The 16993-nt window shown below is 36.1% G+C and overlaps 2 protein-coding genes across 2 annotated transcripts; both read left to right on the top strand.

The window, feature by feature from the left end:
- Positions 1-8489: 8489 nt before the first annotated feature.
- Positions 8490-10920, top strand: LOC110272129 (uncharacterized). The gene is made up of 5 exons (XM_088498629.1): positions 8490-8650; positions 8693-8886; positions 8965-9195; positions 9289-9855; positions 10559-10920. Exons 1-5 carry the CDS (start codon positions 8490-8492, stop codon positions 10918-10920), a joined length of 1515 nt encoding a protein of 504 aa, XP_088354755.1.
- Positions 10921-11337: 417 nt separating this feature from the next.
- On the top strand, positions 11338-11984 carry LOC107641165 (uncharacterized). The gene is made up of 2 exons (XM_088498628.1): positions 11338-11443; positions 11557-11984. The coding sequence occupies exons 1-2, from the start codon at positions 11338-11340 to the stop codon at positions 11982-11984; spliced, it is 534 nt and encodes a 177-aa protein (XP_088354754.1).
- The last annotated feature ends 5009 nt before the right edge of the window (positions 11985-16993 follow it).

The raw sequence follows: 16993 nt of genomic DNA, 5'->3' as shown, positions 1-16993 counted from the left end.
ACTTATGATTGCTCTTGGGGCGCCAAAGCGACAAATGATGTTGTTCCTCACAAAAGAATACACAACATTAGTGTCATCCGTTCGGGTGGGGATTGCCTCAACCCATTTTGACACATAATCGACGGCTAACAAGATGTAGAGAAAACCATTAGAGTTTGGAAATGGTCCCATGAAGTCGATTCCCCATACGTCAAAGATTTCGCAAAAAAGCATATTTTGTTGGGGAATTTCGTCCTTCTTGGAAATATCTCCAAACCTAATACATTGGGGACAAGATTTGCAATAGAGAGAAGCATCTTTGAGAAGAGTTGGCCACCAAAATCCGCAATCGAGGATTTTTCTTGCCGTTCTTTGTGGCCCATAGTGACCACCTCCTTCGGAAGCATGGCAAGCGTCCAAGATTGCTTGGAATTCGGTTTGAGGTATGCACCGTCGCACTATTTGGTCCGCTCCACACCTCCACAAATAGGGATCATCCCAAATATAGTATTTGGATTCGCTTTTCAGCTTATCCTTTTGGTGTTTGTTGAGATTGGGAGGGAAAGTGCGTGAAACCAAATAGTTTGCTATTGGGGCATACCAAGGAACCACTTCCGAGATTGCATGCAAAGCATCTAAAGGAAAGGAATCATTGATAGGAGTGGTGTCGCCTTTTGTGTGTTCGAGGCGACTTAAATGGTCCGCCACTAGGTTTTGGGCACCGCTCCTATCTTTGATTTCCAAGTCAAATTCTTGTAATAAGAGCACCCAACGAATTAATCTCGGTTTGGATTCCTTTTTTGCCAACAAGTACTTTAGTGCCGCGTGATCCGAGTACACTACTACCTTGGAACCAAGAAGATAAGCTCGGAACTTGTCCAAAGCAAAAACAATAGCTAGAAGTTCCTTTTCGGTAGTGGTGTAGTTGGATTGGGCTCCGTCTAATGTTTTGGAAGCATAAGCTATGACATAGGGAATCTTACCCTCGCGTTGTGCTAACGCGGCTCCTATCGCATAATTCGAAGCATCACACATGATTTCAAAGGGTTGAGTCCAATTGGGTCCTCGTACAATAGGGGCTTGTGTCAATGCTACCTTGAGTTTGTCATATGCTTCCATACATTCCTTGCTCATCTCAAATTCGGTGTCTTTTTGTAGTAATCGAGAAAGAGGTAAGGCCACCTTGCTAAAGTCCTTAATGAATCTCCGGTAGAATCCTGCATGTCCAAGAAAAGAACGGACTTCCCTCTCGGAGGAGGGGTAAGGTAAGCTAGATATGACATTTATCTTTGCCGGATCTACGGAGATGCCTTCCTTTGATACTATGTGTCCCAAAACAATGCCTTGTTTGACCATGAAATGACATTTTTCAAAATTTAAGACAAAGTTTGTTTTGGTGCATCTTTCTAAGACTTTTTCAAGGTTACCTAAGCAGTGCTCAAATGACTCACCATACACGCTAAAATCATCCATGAAAACTTCCATTGATTGCTCTAGAAAGTCCGCAAATAGGCTCATCATGCATCTTTGGAACGTTGCCGGTGCATTGCATAGGCCAAATGGCATACGCTTGTAAGCGTACGTTCCAAAGGGGCAAGTAAATGTGGTTTTTTCTTGGTCTTCTAGAGCAATATGAATTTGGAAGTATCCGGAGTAGCCATCAAGAAAACAATAGTATGATTTACCGGCTAACCGATCAAGCATTTGATCGATAAATGGTAGTGGAAAATGGTCTTTTCTTGTGGCCGCATTCAATCTTCGGTAGTCTATGCATACTCTCCAAGAATTCTGCACTCTTGTTGCTATAAGTTCACCACTTTCGTTTTTGATGGTTGTCACTCCGGACTTCTTTGGCACTACTTGGACCGGGCTTACCCATTCACTATCCGAGATAGGATAGATGATGTCCGCCTCAAGTAGCTTGGTGACTTCTTTCTTTACCACCTCAAGAATAGTTGGGTTGAGTCTCCTTTGAGGTTGTCGGACCGGTCTTGCTCCTTCTTCAAGAAATATGCGGTGCTCGCATACTTGGGGGCTTATTCCCACTAGATCCGCCAAACTCCACCCAATTGCCCTTTTGTTTTTCCTCAATACATTCAGCAATTTTTCTTCTTGTTGAGGAGTTAACTCTTGTGCAATTATCACGGGTAGCTTTTGGGCTTCATCAAGGTATGAATACCTTAAGTGAGGTGGTAGTGGCTTCAATTCCATCTTCTTGTCATTCCTTGAAGTTTGAGTTTCCGGATGGCTTGTATGATGTGTGGTATTTAGTTCGCTTGACTCTTCATTTGCCTCTTTGACCATGTACTTCTCATCTAATCTTGCAAGATGCACTTCGGCTACTATGTTATCGATTGGGTCACACCGAAATAAAGAATGGTTCTCCGGTGGATGCTTCATTGCTTCCTCTAGGCTAAAGCTTACAATTCTTCCATCAATTTCAAATGAGTAGTTCCCCGAGTAAGCATCAAGCTTAAATCTAGAAGTTCTCAAGAAGGGCCTTCCAAGTAGGATAGAGGATGCTCTCTCGGTTTCGCTTGACGGCATTTCAAGGACATAGAAGTCAATCGGAAATATCAACCCCTTTATATTCACCAATACATCTTCCGCAACACCCGCTACGGTTATTATGCTTTTATCCGCTAGGACAAATCTTGCCGTCGACCTTTTTAGTGGGGGCAAGTTCAATACCCGATAAACAGAGAGCGGCATGATGCTAACACATGCTCCGAGGTTACACATACAATCTCTAAATTGAACTCCATTGACGGTGCAAGTGACCATACAAGGGCCCGGGTCATCACACTTCTCCGGTAATGTTCCCATCAAAGCGGAAATAGAACTCCCCAATGGGATGGTTTCCAATTCAAGAATTCTATCCTTGTTTATGCATAAATCTTTGAGGAATTTAGCATATCTAGGAACTTGATGGATGGCATCGAAGAGGGGGATGGTTACCTCAACTTTCTTGAACATTTCTACCATTTTGGGGTCGAGTTCTATGCGCTTTTTTGCTTTCTTTGCAAGTGTTGGAAATGGAAGTGGTTGAGCACTTTCTTCTTCCAAGGTTCTTTTGGCCTTGGTTGTCTCCCTTGTTGGTTGGGCTTCATCTTCAACTGTGGCTTGTGGTGTCTCATCTTCCACTACCTCTTCTATATCTATTCTCTCTTCCCCTTGGGCGGTTGTGATAGGACTTGGGTCCTTTGCTTCCTTCTCTTTTAGTTGTGTACCGGATCTAAGGGTAATGGCATTGATGCCCCCTTTTGGATTTGGTTGAGGTTGAGAGGGAATGGCACTTTGGATTGGGGGTTGAGGAGTGGGGGTCGATGGTGTGTCCATACGTGCAAGAAGAGCTTGTAATGTAGAGGTAAGGCCGGTGAAGCCGGAAGCAAGTGTGTTTTGTAATTCCTTTTGGCCTTGGATGATGGTCCGGAGTGTTTCGTCTTGGTTGGAGGGGGTGGTTGCATATGTGAGTTGAGGAGCTTGTGATTGATTGGGTGGTGGTCTTTGATGTGGTGGTTGATATGTTTGGTAGTTTCTTTGTGTGTTTTGTTGATTGTATGGTTGATTTTGTAAGTTGTATGGTCGGTTTTGTGAGAAATTTTGCGAGTTGTTGTTCCATCTTTGACCTCCTCCATTGTTGTTGTTATCCCTATTCCCTTGTTGATGATTGTCTTTCCAATTTTGATTATTGTGTCCACTTCCTTGGTTGTAGCCTCCTCCTTGATAAGGGTGCCCTTGGTTAGGATTACCTCCTTGGTAGTACCCTTGATTGGGGCGGTCATAGAAATTATGGGTGGCCGCCAAAGTGTTGTCTTCTTGAAGGTTTGGGCACTCATCCGTGTAGTGAGAGTAGCAAGAGCAAATACCACATACTCTTTGGGGGACCAATTGTTGTTGGTTGTGTTGTTGAGATGGTGGAGGGTGTTGTTGATATGATTGAGGTTGTTGTGGTTGTTGTTGATTCAATTGGAGTTGCCTCAAGACGGATGTCATCTCATTCAAGGATTGAGTTAGAGCGGTGGCTTCACTACTAGTTGATACCTCGTTCACGGTCCTTGGACGGTTGACTCTTCGCCTCATATGTTGATTGGATTCGGCTAAGTCAATAATAAGTTGCCATGCCTCCTCCGCGGTTTTGTATTTGGACAAAGAACCATTGCTAGAAGTGTCCAAGAGGGTTCTATCTTGCTCTCGCATCCCTTGACATATGTACCCAAGCAATACTTGAGTGTCGATCATGTGATTAGGGCACGCATCTAGTAGCTTGCGAAACCGTTCCCAATACTCATATAGTGGTTCCGTCTCACCTTGCATAATACAAGACATTTCTTTCCTTAGCCTATCCATCTTTTCCGGGGGCAAGAATTTATCCAAGAATCCCCTTCTAAGTAGGTCCCAATCGGAGGTAACTTCACTAGAGAGAGTGTAGAACCATTCTCTGGCCTTGTCCTCAAGAGAGAAAGGGAAAGCAAACAACCATATAGCAACTTCATCGGACCCTTCCCGTCTAGTAGTTGAGCATATGCGGTGGAAGTCCTTGAGATGTCGAATAGGGTCTTGTGCGGGAAGCCCATGAAACTTGGGTAGGAGGTTGATCAAAGCGGTCTTCAATTCAAAGTTCGCATTCAAATTGGGGTGAGTTACATGAAGGGGTTGAAGGACATAATCCGGTGCACCCGCTTCCTTGATGGTAACTCTCCTTGGAGCGTCCATGGTATTAGTACCTAAAACAAAAGAAGAATTGTTAGTTAGATTGATGGGAGTATGATTAATGCCTTCTTTGAGTGACGGTTCAATGTTCACTTGTAGTAAGGTGGTTGAGGTGGTGAAAACCTCTTCACCCTTTCCAAATCTTAGCCGCCTCCGAGCTTGTCTAATATGAAACAAAGTTCGTTCTATTTCCGGATCAAAAGGGGCTAAGCTCGGATTCGGTTGTGAACGCGTCATGCAATGAAGGAGAAATGGAATTCATTGTAACGATGAGAAGTTAATCAATTGAGCAATTTACAATGAAGTGCAACTATGTACATATATACATGCTTGATCCAAAACAATAACATGGCACACTAAGCAAGATTCCCCGGCAACGGCGCCATTTTGACAAATGGATTTTTGCCGGTGTAGAAATTATCAAATGATCAATCGTAGTATAGTCTAAACCGACGCAAAATCCTTTATCAAACAAATCTACAATCTATATCCGAGAGTACTAGTCTCCCGAGTCGTTCTCCCTTGGAATTGCCAAAGTGTGCATCTTATTGATTTAGTAAGCTTTGTAGGAATTCTTTGAAGGTTTTAGCAAAGCAATGAGAAACAAACAATCAATTATCAAAAGACTTGGCTTAGGGTTGGCATTTGAAATCCTATCCTTATAGTTCATTCAATGTTGACAACAATTAGGCCTTGCTCCATTTAGTTATCCCCTAGGTATAGAGGAAGGTCAAATGAAAGTAATCAACTTGAGTCACAAGTCCTAGCTTCACCTTATGGGAATCTAGCTTTAGTGCACTCCAAGCCAACTAGCAATCCCTAATTCCAAATCAACTATTAATACACTATTCAACTTCTTCCAAAGACCAAACCCTATGCCAAGTGTGAGAATTCTACTCCATAGCTAGTGTTGTCATTTTATCAAACATGTGATGAGCAAGAAGGAAAGTCATAGTAAAATGAGAAGAAAAGTCAAATTAAAAGTATTGCAACACAAAGATCTAACAACAAGTCTCAAAGAGTAGCAATGAAAATCCAAAATTACAAAGTTGAATTCTAGATCTATGAGAATTGATCAATTGTATCTACTACTTGAAATTGGAGAAGAAAATCTATGACATGAACAAAGTGGAGTGAGAATTGTAGTGGATCTCACCAAAAAGTCATTGAAAATTCAGAAATTAGATGAGGATGAACCCTAGTGAAGCTTGGAATCTCCCTCTTCTTCTCCCAAAAAGTGTAACTAACTCTCTCTTCTCTCCAAAAAAAAAAAGGAAAAATATCTAGATCTAGAAGAAATGAACTAAAAGTCCCCTTAACCCTTGCTCCTTTGGTCTTCTTAAGCTTTTCCCGCCAAGGTGCTTCTCCAAAAGTGGGATCCTTAACTGCCTCCACGCCTAAGTCACGTGACTTCATTAAAAAATCATTTTCGCAAATCGGCACGCACGCGCAAGGTACGCGCACGCGCCGTTGAGACGTCTTGTAATGTGCGCGGAGGCGTGATGTACGCGTGCGCGCCCATGAAGATCCTGGCTTAGCCGCTTCTCAAGCCGGCTCTTGGCTTTGGCTTCGCGTTGCTCTATCCGCGCGGGCGCGCCAGGTGCGCGCACGCGCCCATGCGGAAACCTTCAAAGCTTAATCCTCATGCTTCCTTCCTTTGTACCCATCTTCCTTCTCTCTTTCGGTCCATTCCTATTCTATATCCTGAAACCACTTAACACACAAGTCACGGCATCGAATGGCATCAAGAGAAGATTAGAAATGTATCTATTTTAGTGCAAAACAAGCATGTTTTCATTCATGAGGCAAAACTAGGGAAGGAATGCAAAATCTTGTATTTTCATATGGAAAGTGTGTGGAATCATTGATAAAACCCCTGAAATCAACACAAGATAAACCCTCAAATTGGGGTTTGTCACCCTTACATCCATTGATTTTAGGATGCTGTATTTGTTACTGCTGGGACAATTAAAGAAGTTGAGACCGAGTTTGGTTGGTGGAACAAAGGATGTAAGAAGTGTCGTCGTGGCTTAAGGAAACTTGAGAAAAGATATTTCTGTCCCAATTGCGTTGAAGACTACGGGTTCTATGTACCAAGTTATGACTCACGATACTTTTTTAACATTGACACACTACATACTCTGTCTAAGAAAATAATGGTATAAACTAATTATTTGTATTATTTCTTGATAAATTTTGTTGTTGAATTCTATCATTCATGATTCAGTTAGCCTAATAGGTTAAAGATAATTGATTTTAAATAAGCCTAACCATCTCTTTCAAAGCATAACATATAGCAAGAGTTAAACATAATTAACCAAATAAAATGGTTTCATTGACTTAAAAGTGTAACATATAGCAAGAGTTAAACATAATTAACCAAATAAAATGGTTTCATTGACTTAAAAGTGTCGAAGAACAATAATAATACAAATTTTGACATACATAAAAATGTGCATCAGATTACTACAAGTCAAAGAACAGTGTGTCGAAAAACTGGTACCTCATCTAATATTCTCAGTTTACAATCCAGTGAAGATAAATGTGACATTTTTCTCACTGTAATTGACTCATATTTATCTAAATTTAATTTATATCAGTTTAATGATGAAAATTTTCTATATATTTCTCATTACTCATTCATAGGGAAGCAACTATCTATGTATGGTTTACACTGTGCCTCGCATGGAATTGGACAGGAAAATACTCCTCCTAATTATGTAAGACCTTCTACATCAGAGATAAGATCTAAATCTTTAACTCTACGGACGGATCCCTCATTGACAAGAACTCCACTGTCCGTGTTAACAAATAGTACGTATAATTAATGATTTCCAAATGATTCATACACCAATATTTAACAAAAGGTATACTTCATCGAAAATCATTTATATAACATAGATTTATTACAATTCTAGCATACTCCAGTGTACAAGGACCCGCCAATAATCTAACGAAAAAATATAAGGACATTTAATTCAATGTTTTGTTTTCATCAATGGCCAGAAAAATTGACCGAGGGGTGAACAATGGGACTGCTCCTCCAATTTTTAAGCTTGGGGGTCAAAACTACTATAGCATTGGTAGCTTACTTCCTCCTGATAGTTTGTGACCAACATTTGCCCAGCTATATATCTATGACACAGAAAATGAGATTGATAATCGAATAGGCACACTTCAGTAATTTTCATGCAACCAGTCAAATTTTTTAGTTATTTCTTATCTGTGAGAGAAAATAACATAAATTTTATTATTTTTTTCGTAGCTCCAATAAAGCTATAAATGAGCAGAATAGAGAAATTGTTGCAATATTAAGAAACATGCTAGACAAATATAATAGTTTGGCAAAGAGTTTTCGCTATGCAAGAGATAGGTACCAACAGAAAAATTGCACAAACATAAAGTTTAAGTTGATTAGTAAAAGGACTAAAGATGGCAAGACATACAACTTGCCATCTGCATCTGAAGTGGCTGCATTGATTATTGGCGATGTCGAACAACTTAGCAAAGATAGAGATATTATTATAGGGAGTCAATCTAGAAAGCTCCAGCGGATTGATGTTTTTCATCCATCTTATTTAGCCTTGCAATATCCATTGTTGTTTCCGTATGGGGAGGATGGATTTTGTTTAGGTATTGAAACATCAGATTCTATCTCTGCTAGGCCTACAAAGAAAAACAAAACAATCACTTTGTGACAATTCTTTACTTTTCGACTACAAAAAAGGACGGGTGAATCTCCGTTAATTCTGAGATCAAAGAGATTATTCCAACAGTTTCTGGTAGATGCCTACACAATGGTGGAATCAGAGAGGTTAAAATTCTTTAGGTGTAAACAACCACAGTTGAGGGTTGATAAATACAAATGTCTACATGAAAGTCTTATAATCGGGGATGTAGATGCTGCAAGGCTTGGCAAAAGAATCATTCTTCCCAGTACTTTTACCGGTGGACCTAGGTATATGATGAATAATTGTAAAGATGCATTTGCAATTTGCAGATATGCAGGATATCCTAGCTATTTTATCACCATGACCTGTAACCCTGAATGGGATGAGATAAAAAGAGAAATGACTTCCATTGGATTGAAGGCAGAAGACCGTCCTGATATATTGTGTCGAGTTTTCAAGATCAAGCTTGATGGTTTGATTGATGACCTAAAAGAGGAAAAAATCTTTGGCAAAATTTTGGGATGTAAGTCTGTGTTTATGCAACGCTTTATTAAAATCTTATGTTGTAATGCTTTGCTCATTTGTCTTTTTCAATTTTCAGACGTTTGCACTGTAGGGTTTCAAAAGAGAGGGCTTCCGCATGCACATATCCTTTTATTCATGAGTAACGAGTTCAAGCCACAAACACCAGATGACATAGACAAACATATAACAGCTGAGATTCCTGATGAAAATGAAAGGCAAAATCTACATGGAGCTATTCAAAATTACATGGTACATGGTCCATGTGGTCCGTACAACAAGAATTCACCTTGCATGAAGAATGGATCCTGTTCAAAGTTCTATCCTAAAGAGTTTAGACAGCGAACACTCATTGATGAGGCCAGATTTTCCAAATAAAGGTATATTGATAACGGTCAAACAGTGAAGAAAAGGGAATGTGTACTAGACAATAAGTTCATTGTTCCGTATAATCCAAAATTGTTGCTCAAGTTTGGGTGCCACATAAATGTGGAATACACATGTCAAACAAGTTCTATTAAGTATCTGTTTAAGTATGTACACAAGGGTAATGACTGCGTAATAGCTACTCTATACAATACTGGTGATCTGTCAGAAGCCACACAAGTTGTTGACAAAATTAGGAATTACTACAATTGTAAGTACATTTCGGCATGTGAGGCAGTCTGGCGTCTATTTGGATACGAAATCCAAGAGAAAGAACCATTTGTGATTAGACTTCCATTCCATTTGGAGGATGAGCAACCTTTGGTTTCTGGTGAAACTTCTAATGTGAATGATATCGTCGAAAGAGCAATATCTCATAAGTCCATGTTTTTGGGATGGATGGCGGCGAACATGTCATATCCCTATGCTCGAAGTCTGACTTATCTTGAGTTTCCAACCAAGTTTGTTTGGAAGGACGATTCTTCAAAGTGGTTTCCTCGAAAGAAAAGCTTCGCAATTGGAAGGTTGACTCATGTACCTGCAGGTAATGACAAGTTTATATTCAATTTTGATCTTACTTATTTAATGATTTAAATTTAAAATCTTAATAGCCTGTACCCCACGTCCATTTTATTCGATTTATCTACACTAAAAAATAAATGTTTAAATAACTTTCAACAGTTATAATCTGTAGATTATACAATTTTTTATTTTCTATATTTTTTAGGAAACTTATTCTTATGCGGATGTGTAGCTACATAATAATTAAAATAGCGTAGCTTAATCCATTTAACAACTTAAAAGTGGGATTTTAACCAAGTTTTTTGCAGCAAATACTGAAGAATATTACCAACGACTTCTCTTGAATACTCAAAGAGGATGTATGAGTTTTCGAGATATAAGAACAGTAGGAGGAACAATTTATGCTATGTATAGAGATGCATGCTTCGTCCTTGAACTCTTGTAAGATGACAAAGAATTTATTGATGCAATTAAGGAAGCAATCTCATGGGCCTCAGGATCATATGTTAGGAGGTTATTTGTCATTCTATTAACATCCAACAATATGTCAAGACCAGAACATGTCTGGGATAGATGTTGGCATGAACTCTCAGATGATATTTTGTATCGACAGAGAGCCGTGATGAACATGAGGGGTGAATTTTTATTAATTACAATGATAAAAGTTTTTCCTTATTGATCATTTTTAGTTTAATTGAATTTTTATAGTATTGTATGATATGCAGAGTTAACAATGTCAGATGATGAGATTAAGCAGTTGTGCTTAATGGATATAGACAATATCTTACATTCCTATGGTAAAACCTTGAAAGACTATCTTCCTATGCCTTTAGCAACTGAAGTTGATAGTTATTTGTTAACCGAAAGTGTTATTAGGGAAGAGCTAAACTTTAACATGGATGATTTAAAGAAAAATGCCTCAGACATGTTAGCCATCGCAACACCTGAGCAGAGATATGCATTCGATAAAATCGTTACAGTTGTGTATTATGATGAAGGGGGGTTTTTCTTTGTGTATGGTCATGGGGATACTGGAAAAATATTTCTCTGGAACCCTATGTCTGCTGAGATTCGCTCAAGGGGGTGATATAGTGTTAAATGTTGTTTCGAGTGGTATTGCATCTTTACTTCTTCCCAATGGAAGAACGACACACTCAAGGTTCAAAATACTGCTGAATATAACTGAGGATTCTGTATGTAACATCAAACCTGGTTCCCCTCAAGCAATGTTGCCGTTGAAAGCCAAACTTATAATTTGGGATGAGGCTCCAATGGTTAGTAGGTACTGCTATGAAGCGCTGATAAATGCTTGGGTGATATCATGAGGTGTTCTCCAACATATAGCAAAGATTTTCCCTTTGGAGGAAAAGTGGTTGTACTAGGTGGAGACTTTAGACAAATTCTTCCTGTCATTCCACGAGGATCGAGACAAGACATCGTTCATTCAACTGTGAATTCGTGTTACCTTTGAAAGTTTTGTCAGGTGCTCAAACTAACAAAAAACATGAGACTCTCTATAGGGACGACTGCTTCAGATCAAGATGAGACAGAGCAATTTGGTGAGTGGTTATTGAAAGTTGGTGATGGTCTAATAGGTGACAATATGGATGGTGAATCTGAGATATGTCTTCCAGGAGATATTGTTATTCCTTCTTCGGACCAGGCATTTGATGAGTTGGTTCATTTTTCTTATCCAAATATTTTGGAAAACATGTCCTCAAAGGATTTTTTTTCAAAGCAAGAACTATACTGGCTCCCACACTAGACATCGTTGAAGAGGTCAACAACCATCTGATGGCTATCATTCCTAGAGGGGGAAAATTATATCTTAGTTCGGATTCCATTTGTATGGATGAAGGGAATATGGAGAGTCAACTAGATATCTATAGTCCTGAATTACTGAATAGCATAAATTGCTCTGGTTTGCCTCCACATAAATTAATACTCAAGGTTGGTGTTCCGGTGATGTTACTGAGGAATATTGACAAATCCAGTGGTCTTTGTAATGGTACAAGGCTACAAGTTAGGAAGCTTGGAAATCATGTCATAGAATATGAAGTCTTAATGGGTAACAATGTTGGTCATATTGCTTTGATTCCAAGAATGAATATGGTACCAACAAATGAAACCGTCGCAGTTAGATTCCAATGAAGACAGTTTCCCATAATAGTATCGTTTGCCATGACAATTAATAAGTCTCATAGACAAACTTTATCTCATGTTGGATTGTATTTGTCCAAACCAGTTTTTACACATGGCCAACTATATATGGCACTTTCAAGAGTTAAGAGTAAGAGAGGTTTAAAAGTTTTACTTATGAATCACGTAAGAATGTCTGCAAATTCAACCATCAATGTTGTTTATAGAGAAGTCTTTGAAAAAATAGTATTCTAATGTAAATATTTTAATTTTATTTTAAATTCTGTATCAGTATATAATTATTTTACTTTAAAAAATATAAAATAATTATTACTCACTTTTTTTAAGTTAAACTTTGATTTTGATAATAATTTTATAAATTTCTTAAAATAATAATTATTTTATACTTTTGTTTTAAATATCGAAGCATATAATTTTTTTTTTACTTTTATAAATTTTTCCGTGCTGAGCACGGGGTCATACACTAGTTAGTTCAATAATATATGTACCATGCGTCTACACAAAAATATTAACATAAATCTAAATACTTTAAAATATTATTACGTATTTTTTTAAAATTATATTATTATATTTATTCATATTTTAATTATAAGTATAATTTAATTTAATTATATTATTTATGAAAATTGATTATAAATGTGAATCAAGTTGAATTATATTATTTTCCAACGAATATGTGACTATCCTATATTTCTATAAAGATAGTTAATTGGTATCTCAGTGTTCATATAAAATAATGATTGTTTCTGTCAAAAAAATAATTGATAATCTAAAATAAAAGAAATACTAAACAAATATAAATATAGTTAAACAAATTAGTTGTTCCATCTACTAATTTCATCTACTAATTTAGCAATTCTAATAGTAATCTCAATAAGTTAAAAATACTACAATAATATTTTATTTTAAATACTAACTAGTAATTTAAAAATAAAATAAATTAATCCACATACATATACTACTTTTATTAAACATAATTACAAATCTACTTCCAATTTAAATTTAAATATTGCTCTAATTATAAATACTAACTTAAATATATAAACTTTACTTAAATAAAATATTGACCCTAAAATAAATACTAAACTAATTAGCATCTAGCCTATTATTTTTAAGTGTTAACCTTATTTTAAATCAATAATTCAATATAATTATAATTTTTTTGTGACTCAATATAATTATAATTTATAAATGAATAAATATATTTCTTTTTTTTTTAAATAAGTAATGGATTTACGTTCCCAAGGCATGGTTAAAGCCTTAAAGGCAGAAAAAAATATCGATAGAATATAGTAGAGGTGCACATGGGTCGGGTGAAGCCGGGTTTGATGTGACCCAGACCCGACTCGAAATATACACCGGGTCTATTTATTAGACCCGAATCCGGCCCTAGACCCGATGAAACCAATACACTTTCGGGCCACAATTATACCGGGTGAAAATCGGGCCGTTAACATTACATCACGTTGATACCTTCTTGTAAGCTAGCATGTAAAAATATCCAAATTTTCAAGACTCCAACCATTATTTAACATGGTAAAATTCACTTAGAAAAATATAACAAGAACCAACCCTTCTTCAAAATTAAAGCATAACCACAATCAATACTAAAGTATAACCACAATCAATACTAATATTGTCTAATAATACTAAATATTTAAATCAATACAAATAACGCAATATTATGCATTAGTCTAAAGTCTTATGCATTCTAAACATAAAACATTAACTTATAGTCTTATAATGACTAATAACACAAAATATTAAGATTTACAATACTTAAATTCCACATAAGAATAGTCATGATCCATCACTAATAACACAAAATATTAATTGTGTATGATGACCGGGTCACCGGGCCGACTTCGGGTGACCCGAGCTATGGCCCGGACCCGACCCGAAATAATGACCAGGTCTATTTTTGAGACCCTTACCCGGCCCTAAACCCGATGAAATCACACCAAATTAGCCCCAAAAGTGTTCAGGACCGGGCCGGGCCTTTGGGCCGGGCTGGGTTTGTGCACCCCTAGAATATAGGCTAATTTTTTTATGAGTTTCATATGTGAGTTACTCTCATATATGGAGTATTGGGAGATTTACAGTATTGTGATGGCGTTGAAGTTTTATTTTTAGTGAGAAAAAATCAGAGCATCCAATTTTATTGCAGAAAGAGAGAGAAGACACAAATCAGATGGTCTGATTTGTACAATAAAGAACGTTGAGGGTACTGAAATCGGTCTTAGCAATTTTAGGACAGAAAAATTTGGTTGAAACTAATCGGACGGTCTGATTAGTGTTATGAAAAAATTTGAAATGCGAAGACGCAGTCGGACCGTCCGATTTGCTTATTGCTGCTGTATACATAAAGGTTACCTTGAGAACTCTCCAGTAGTTCTTCTACCTCTTCGTCCAGTTCAAAAAAATCAGGAAGTTATGTAGCTTCTCTTCTATGGTTCTCTTTCTTCTTCATTTTTGCAAAAAAAAAAATAATAATAGCGTGATTTTTTTTTTTTTACCAAATATAGGAGACTCGAACCCGCAACCTCTTAATTGAGTATGGGGAGACTATGCCATTTGAGCTATAACTCATTGGATGCAAATTTGGAAAGATAGGAGACTCGAACCCGCAACCTCTTAATTGATAATTATAGTGTGATTGAGAGTGGTTAGTATATCATTGTTATCATGGATGATAGAGTTATTTTGAAAATATATTGTTTTGGACAGATTTTATTACAAACGTATGAAGGAGTTTAATTTGTATGTGAGAATCAGTTAAATGTTGTTATTCTGCACACATTGTCGTTTGAGGAATTAAAATGTGTGATTTGTGAGAAGATAGATCCTCATCTATCTAGGAGAGTGTCGTGTATTTTGTATAGGTATCTTTTATCCGTGCTCGGTGGGTTCGTTCAATTTCAAACCAAGTACGTGACAGATGAAGCAAGATAATTAATTAGTTCAACTCTATTATTTCTATTCTATTACTAAAATCTGATACACTATTATATTTATTAAATCAAAATTTAAAATAATAAAAATTTACATAATTTGAATGATCGAAATAATTAACAATGTGAAGTTCTGACTGATTCACTTCCTTAATTTTTGGTCTTCTTGGCACTGTATACAGATTTTTTTGAGCTACTATGTGGTCCTTGCAGCCTCCAAAAATAGAGATGGTGTAAAGTTGGGGAGCAAATAGAGAGAGTTTTGGGTGTGAGGCTAAAAGTGACGCTGCTGGAGGGTGGGATACATTCAGGGTTATTGGAAGCATTGGATTCATCCGGAGGGGAGCTGCATGCGTGCCACGTGTACCGAGTGCATAAATCGGACCGAGGATTTTGTGTACCGTCCGATTTTTGTACTCGATCCGTCCGATTATAGTATCTTCATCGGACGGTCCGATTTCTTTTGGACAGCCATCATACGCTATTGAAACACCATAACACAGCTATATACCAGCCCTTTCATCCTATTAAAAATAAAAAGTTCTAGAATATACCCGTGTATATTTCCTTCTTTTGTAAATCTTTTATTTTTAGTATTAATAATTAGAATTTAATTTTGAGGTATTGTAAGTGTATAATTTTAAAAGTGTATTCAATTACATAATTTCACATTATTAAAAGTAATTATTTTTTTTATTGATCACATAAATGATCATCTAAAATAACAAATGTGATTATATAATTGTATAAAATTTTTTATACTATTAATATATTAAAATTAAACTCTAATAATTATTGATGAAAAAATAAGATTAAACATCTTTGTGGACTTGACGGACCACTAACAGTACTAACATTTCATTGATTCAATTAGTTAAGCAGGATCTTATTTTTATAAATTATTTTTAATATGAAAATAGAGATGGTGTTTTGGTTGAATATTAATATTTGAAGTGTATTATAGTATTGTGGAAATCATTCAACACGTTTCCTATGTGTTTCAACACGCCTCTCACGTGTTGGCCAATATACTTATATACTACCACGTGTTGACTTCTCATTTATAAAATTCACCCATCTGTAATTACACCAAATAATTTTATTTATAAAAAAAACCAATATTTTTTTCATAAAAAAAAAATCAGCTTTCTCTAATGGGGTAGATCTAGTTATAGCTAAAGAAATAATGACGACATTTGACATTGTAAACCAAACATTCTGATTTCTGAGTAAATTATTAATGCAAGTTTTTCACAATTAGAAGTACAAGTTCAGGTGTACTTGGCTCTAATGCTCTATATACTACAGGTGTTGCTATTTTCGTTAAAAGTATACACAATTTTCCTTTTCTATATATGTACAAGACATAGAGAGCTGGAAAACGTTAGGGACTTAAATTTATAAATAATAATCAAAATAATAAAAAAAATTTAGACGAATTTGAGTGAAGAACTCATCCTAATAAAAAAAAAAAAATACATATTACATATATATATATATATATAGTTTTTATAATAAAAATATTTTTTTAATTTATACATTTTAATAATATTATTATAAAAAATTTAATAATTATATTAATTTTAATTATTTTAATTAATTAAATAAGATCATAATAGAGATTAAATTTAGTTTTTTCTAATAAAAAAATTAGTTCCTATTTATGACATAAAAATTAATATAAAATTATTTTTTATGACAAGTGAATCATAAATAAAAATAAGAATGAATTTTACTAAAAATAATCTTATTTTAAAACACTCAAATTAGTCATCATAAAATGTTTTTTTATGTGCAAATTACTACAATAATGTACTACGTGTTATTTTTCAACACGAAATGCCTTACAAGATCTTTTAATTGAAGTTTTAATTTTGATTTGTGTGCTACTTTTAAGTTTCTTGATCAGTCTGCGAAACCTCTACATAATTAAAAAATAAAATAAACTTGGATATCAAATTGTAGTAATTTAAAGCCACTAAGAGAGATATAGTGAACTCATATATATGTTCAAATCTTATTATCATCGATCGAAAATGGGCTACGGTG

Source organism: Arachis ipaensis, chromosome B9 (genome assembly GCF_059453495.1).
Source record: "Arachis ipaensis isolate K30076 ecotype BB chromosome B9, ASM5945349v1, whole genome shotgun sequence".
In the NCBI taxonomy this organism is placed as follows: Eukaryota; Viridiplantae; Streptophyta; class Magnoliopsida; order Fabales; family Fabaceae; genus Arachis; species Arachis ipaensis.
Note: the sequence above shows the minus strand (reverse complement) of the source record. Positions and strands in the feature narration are given on the sequence as shown.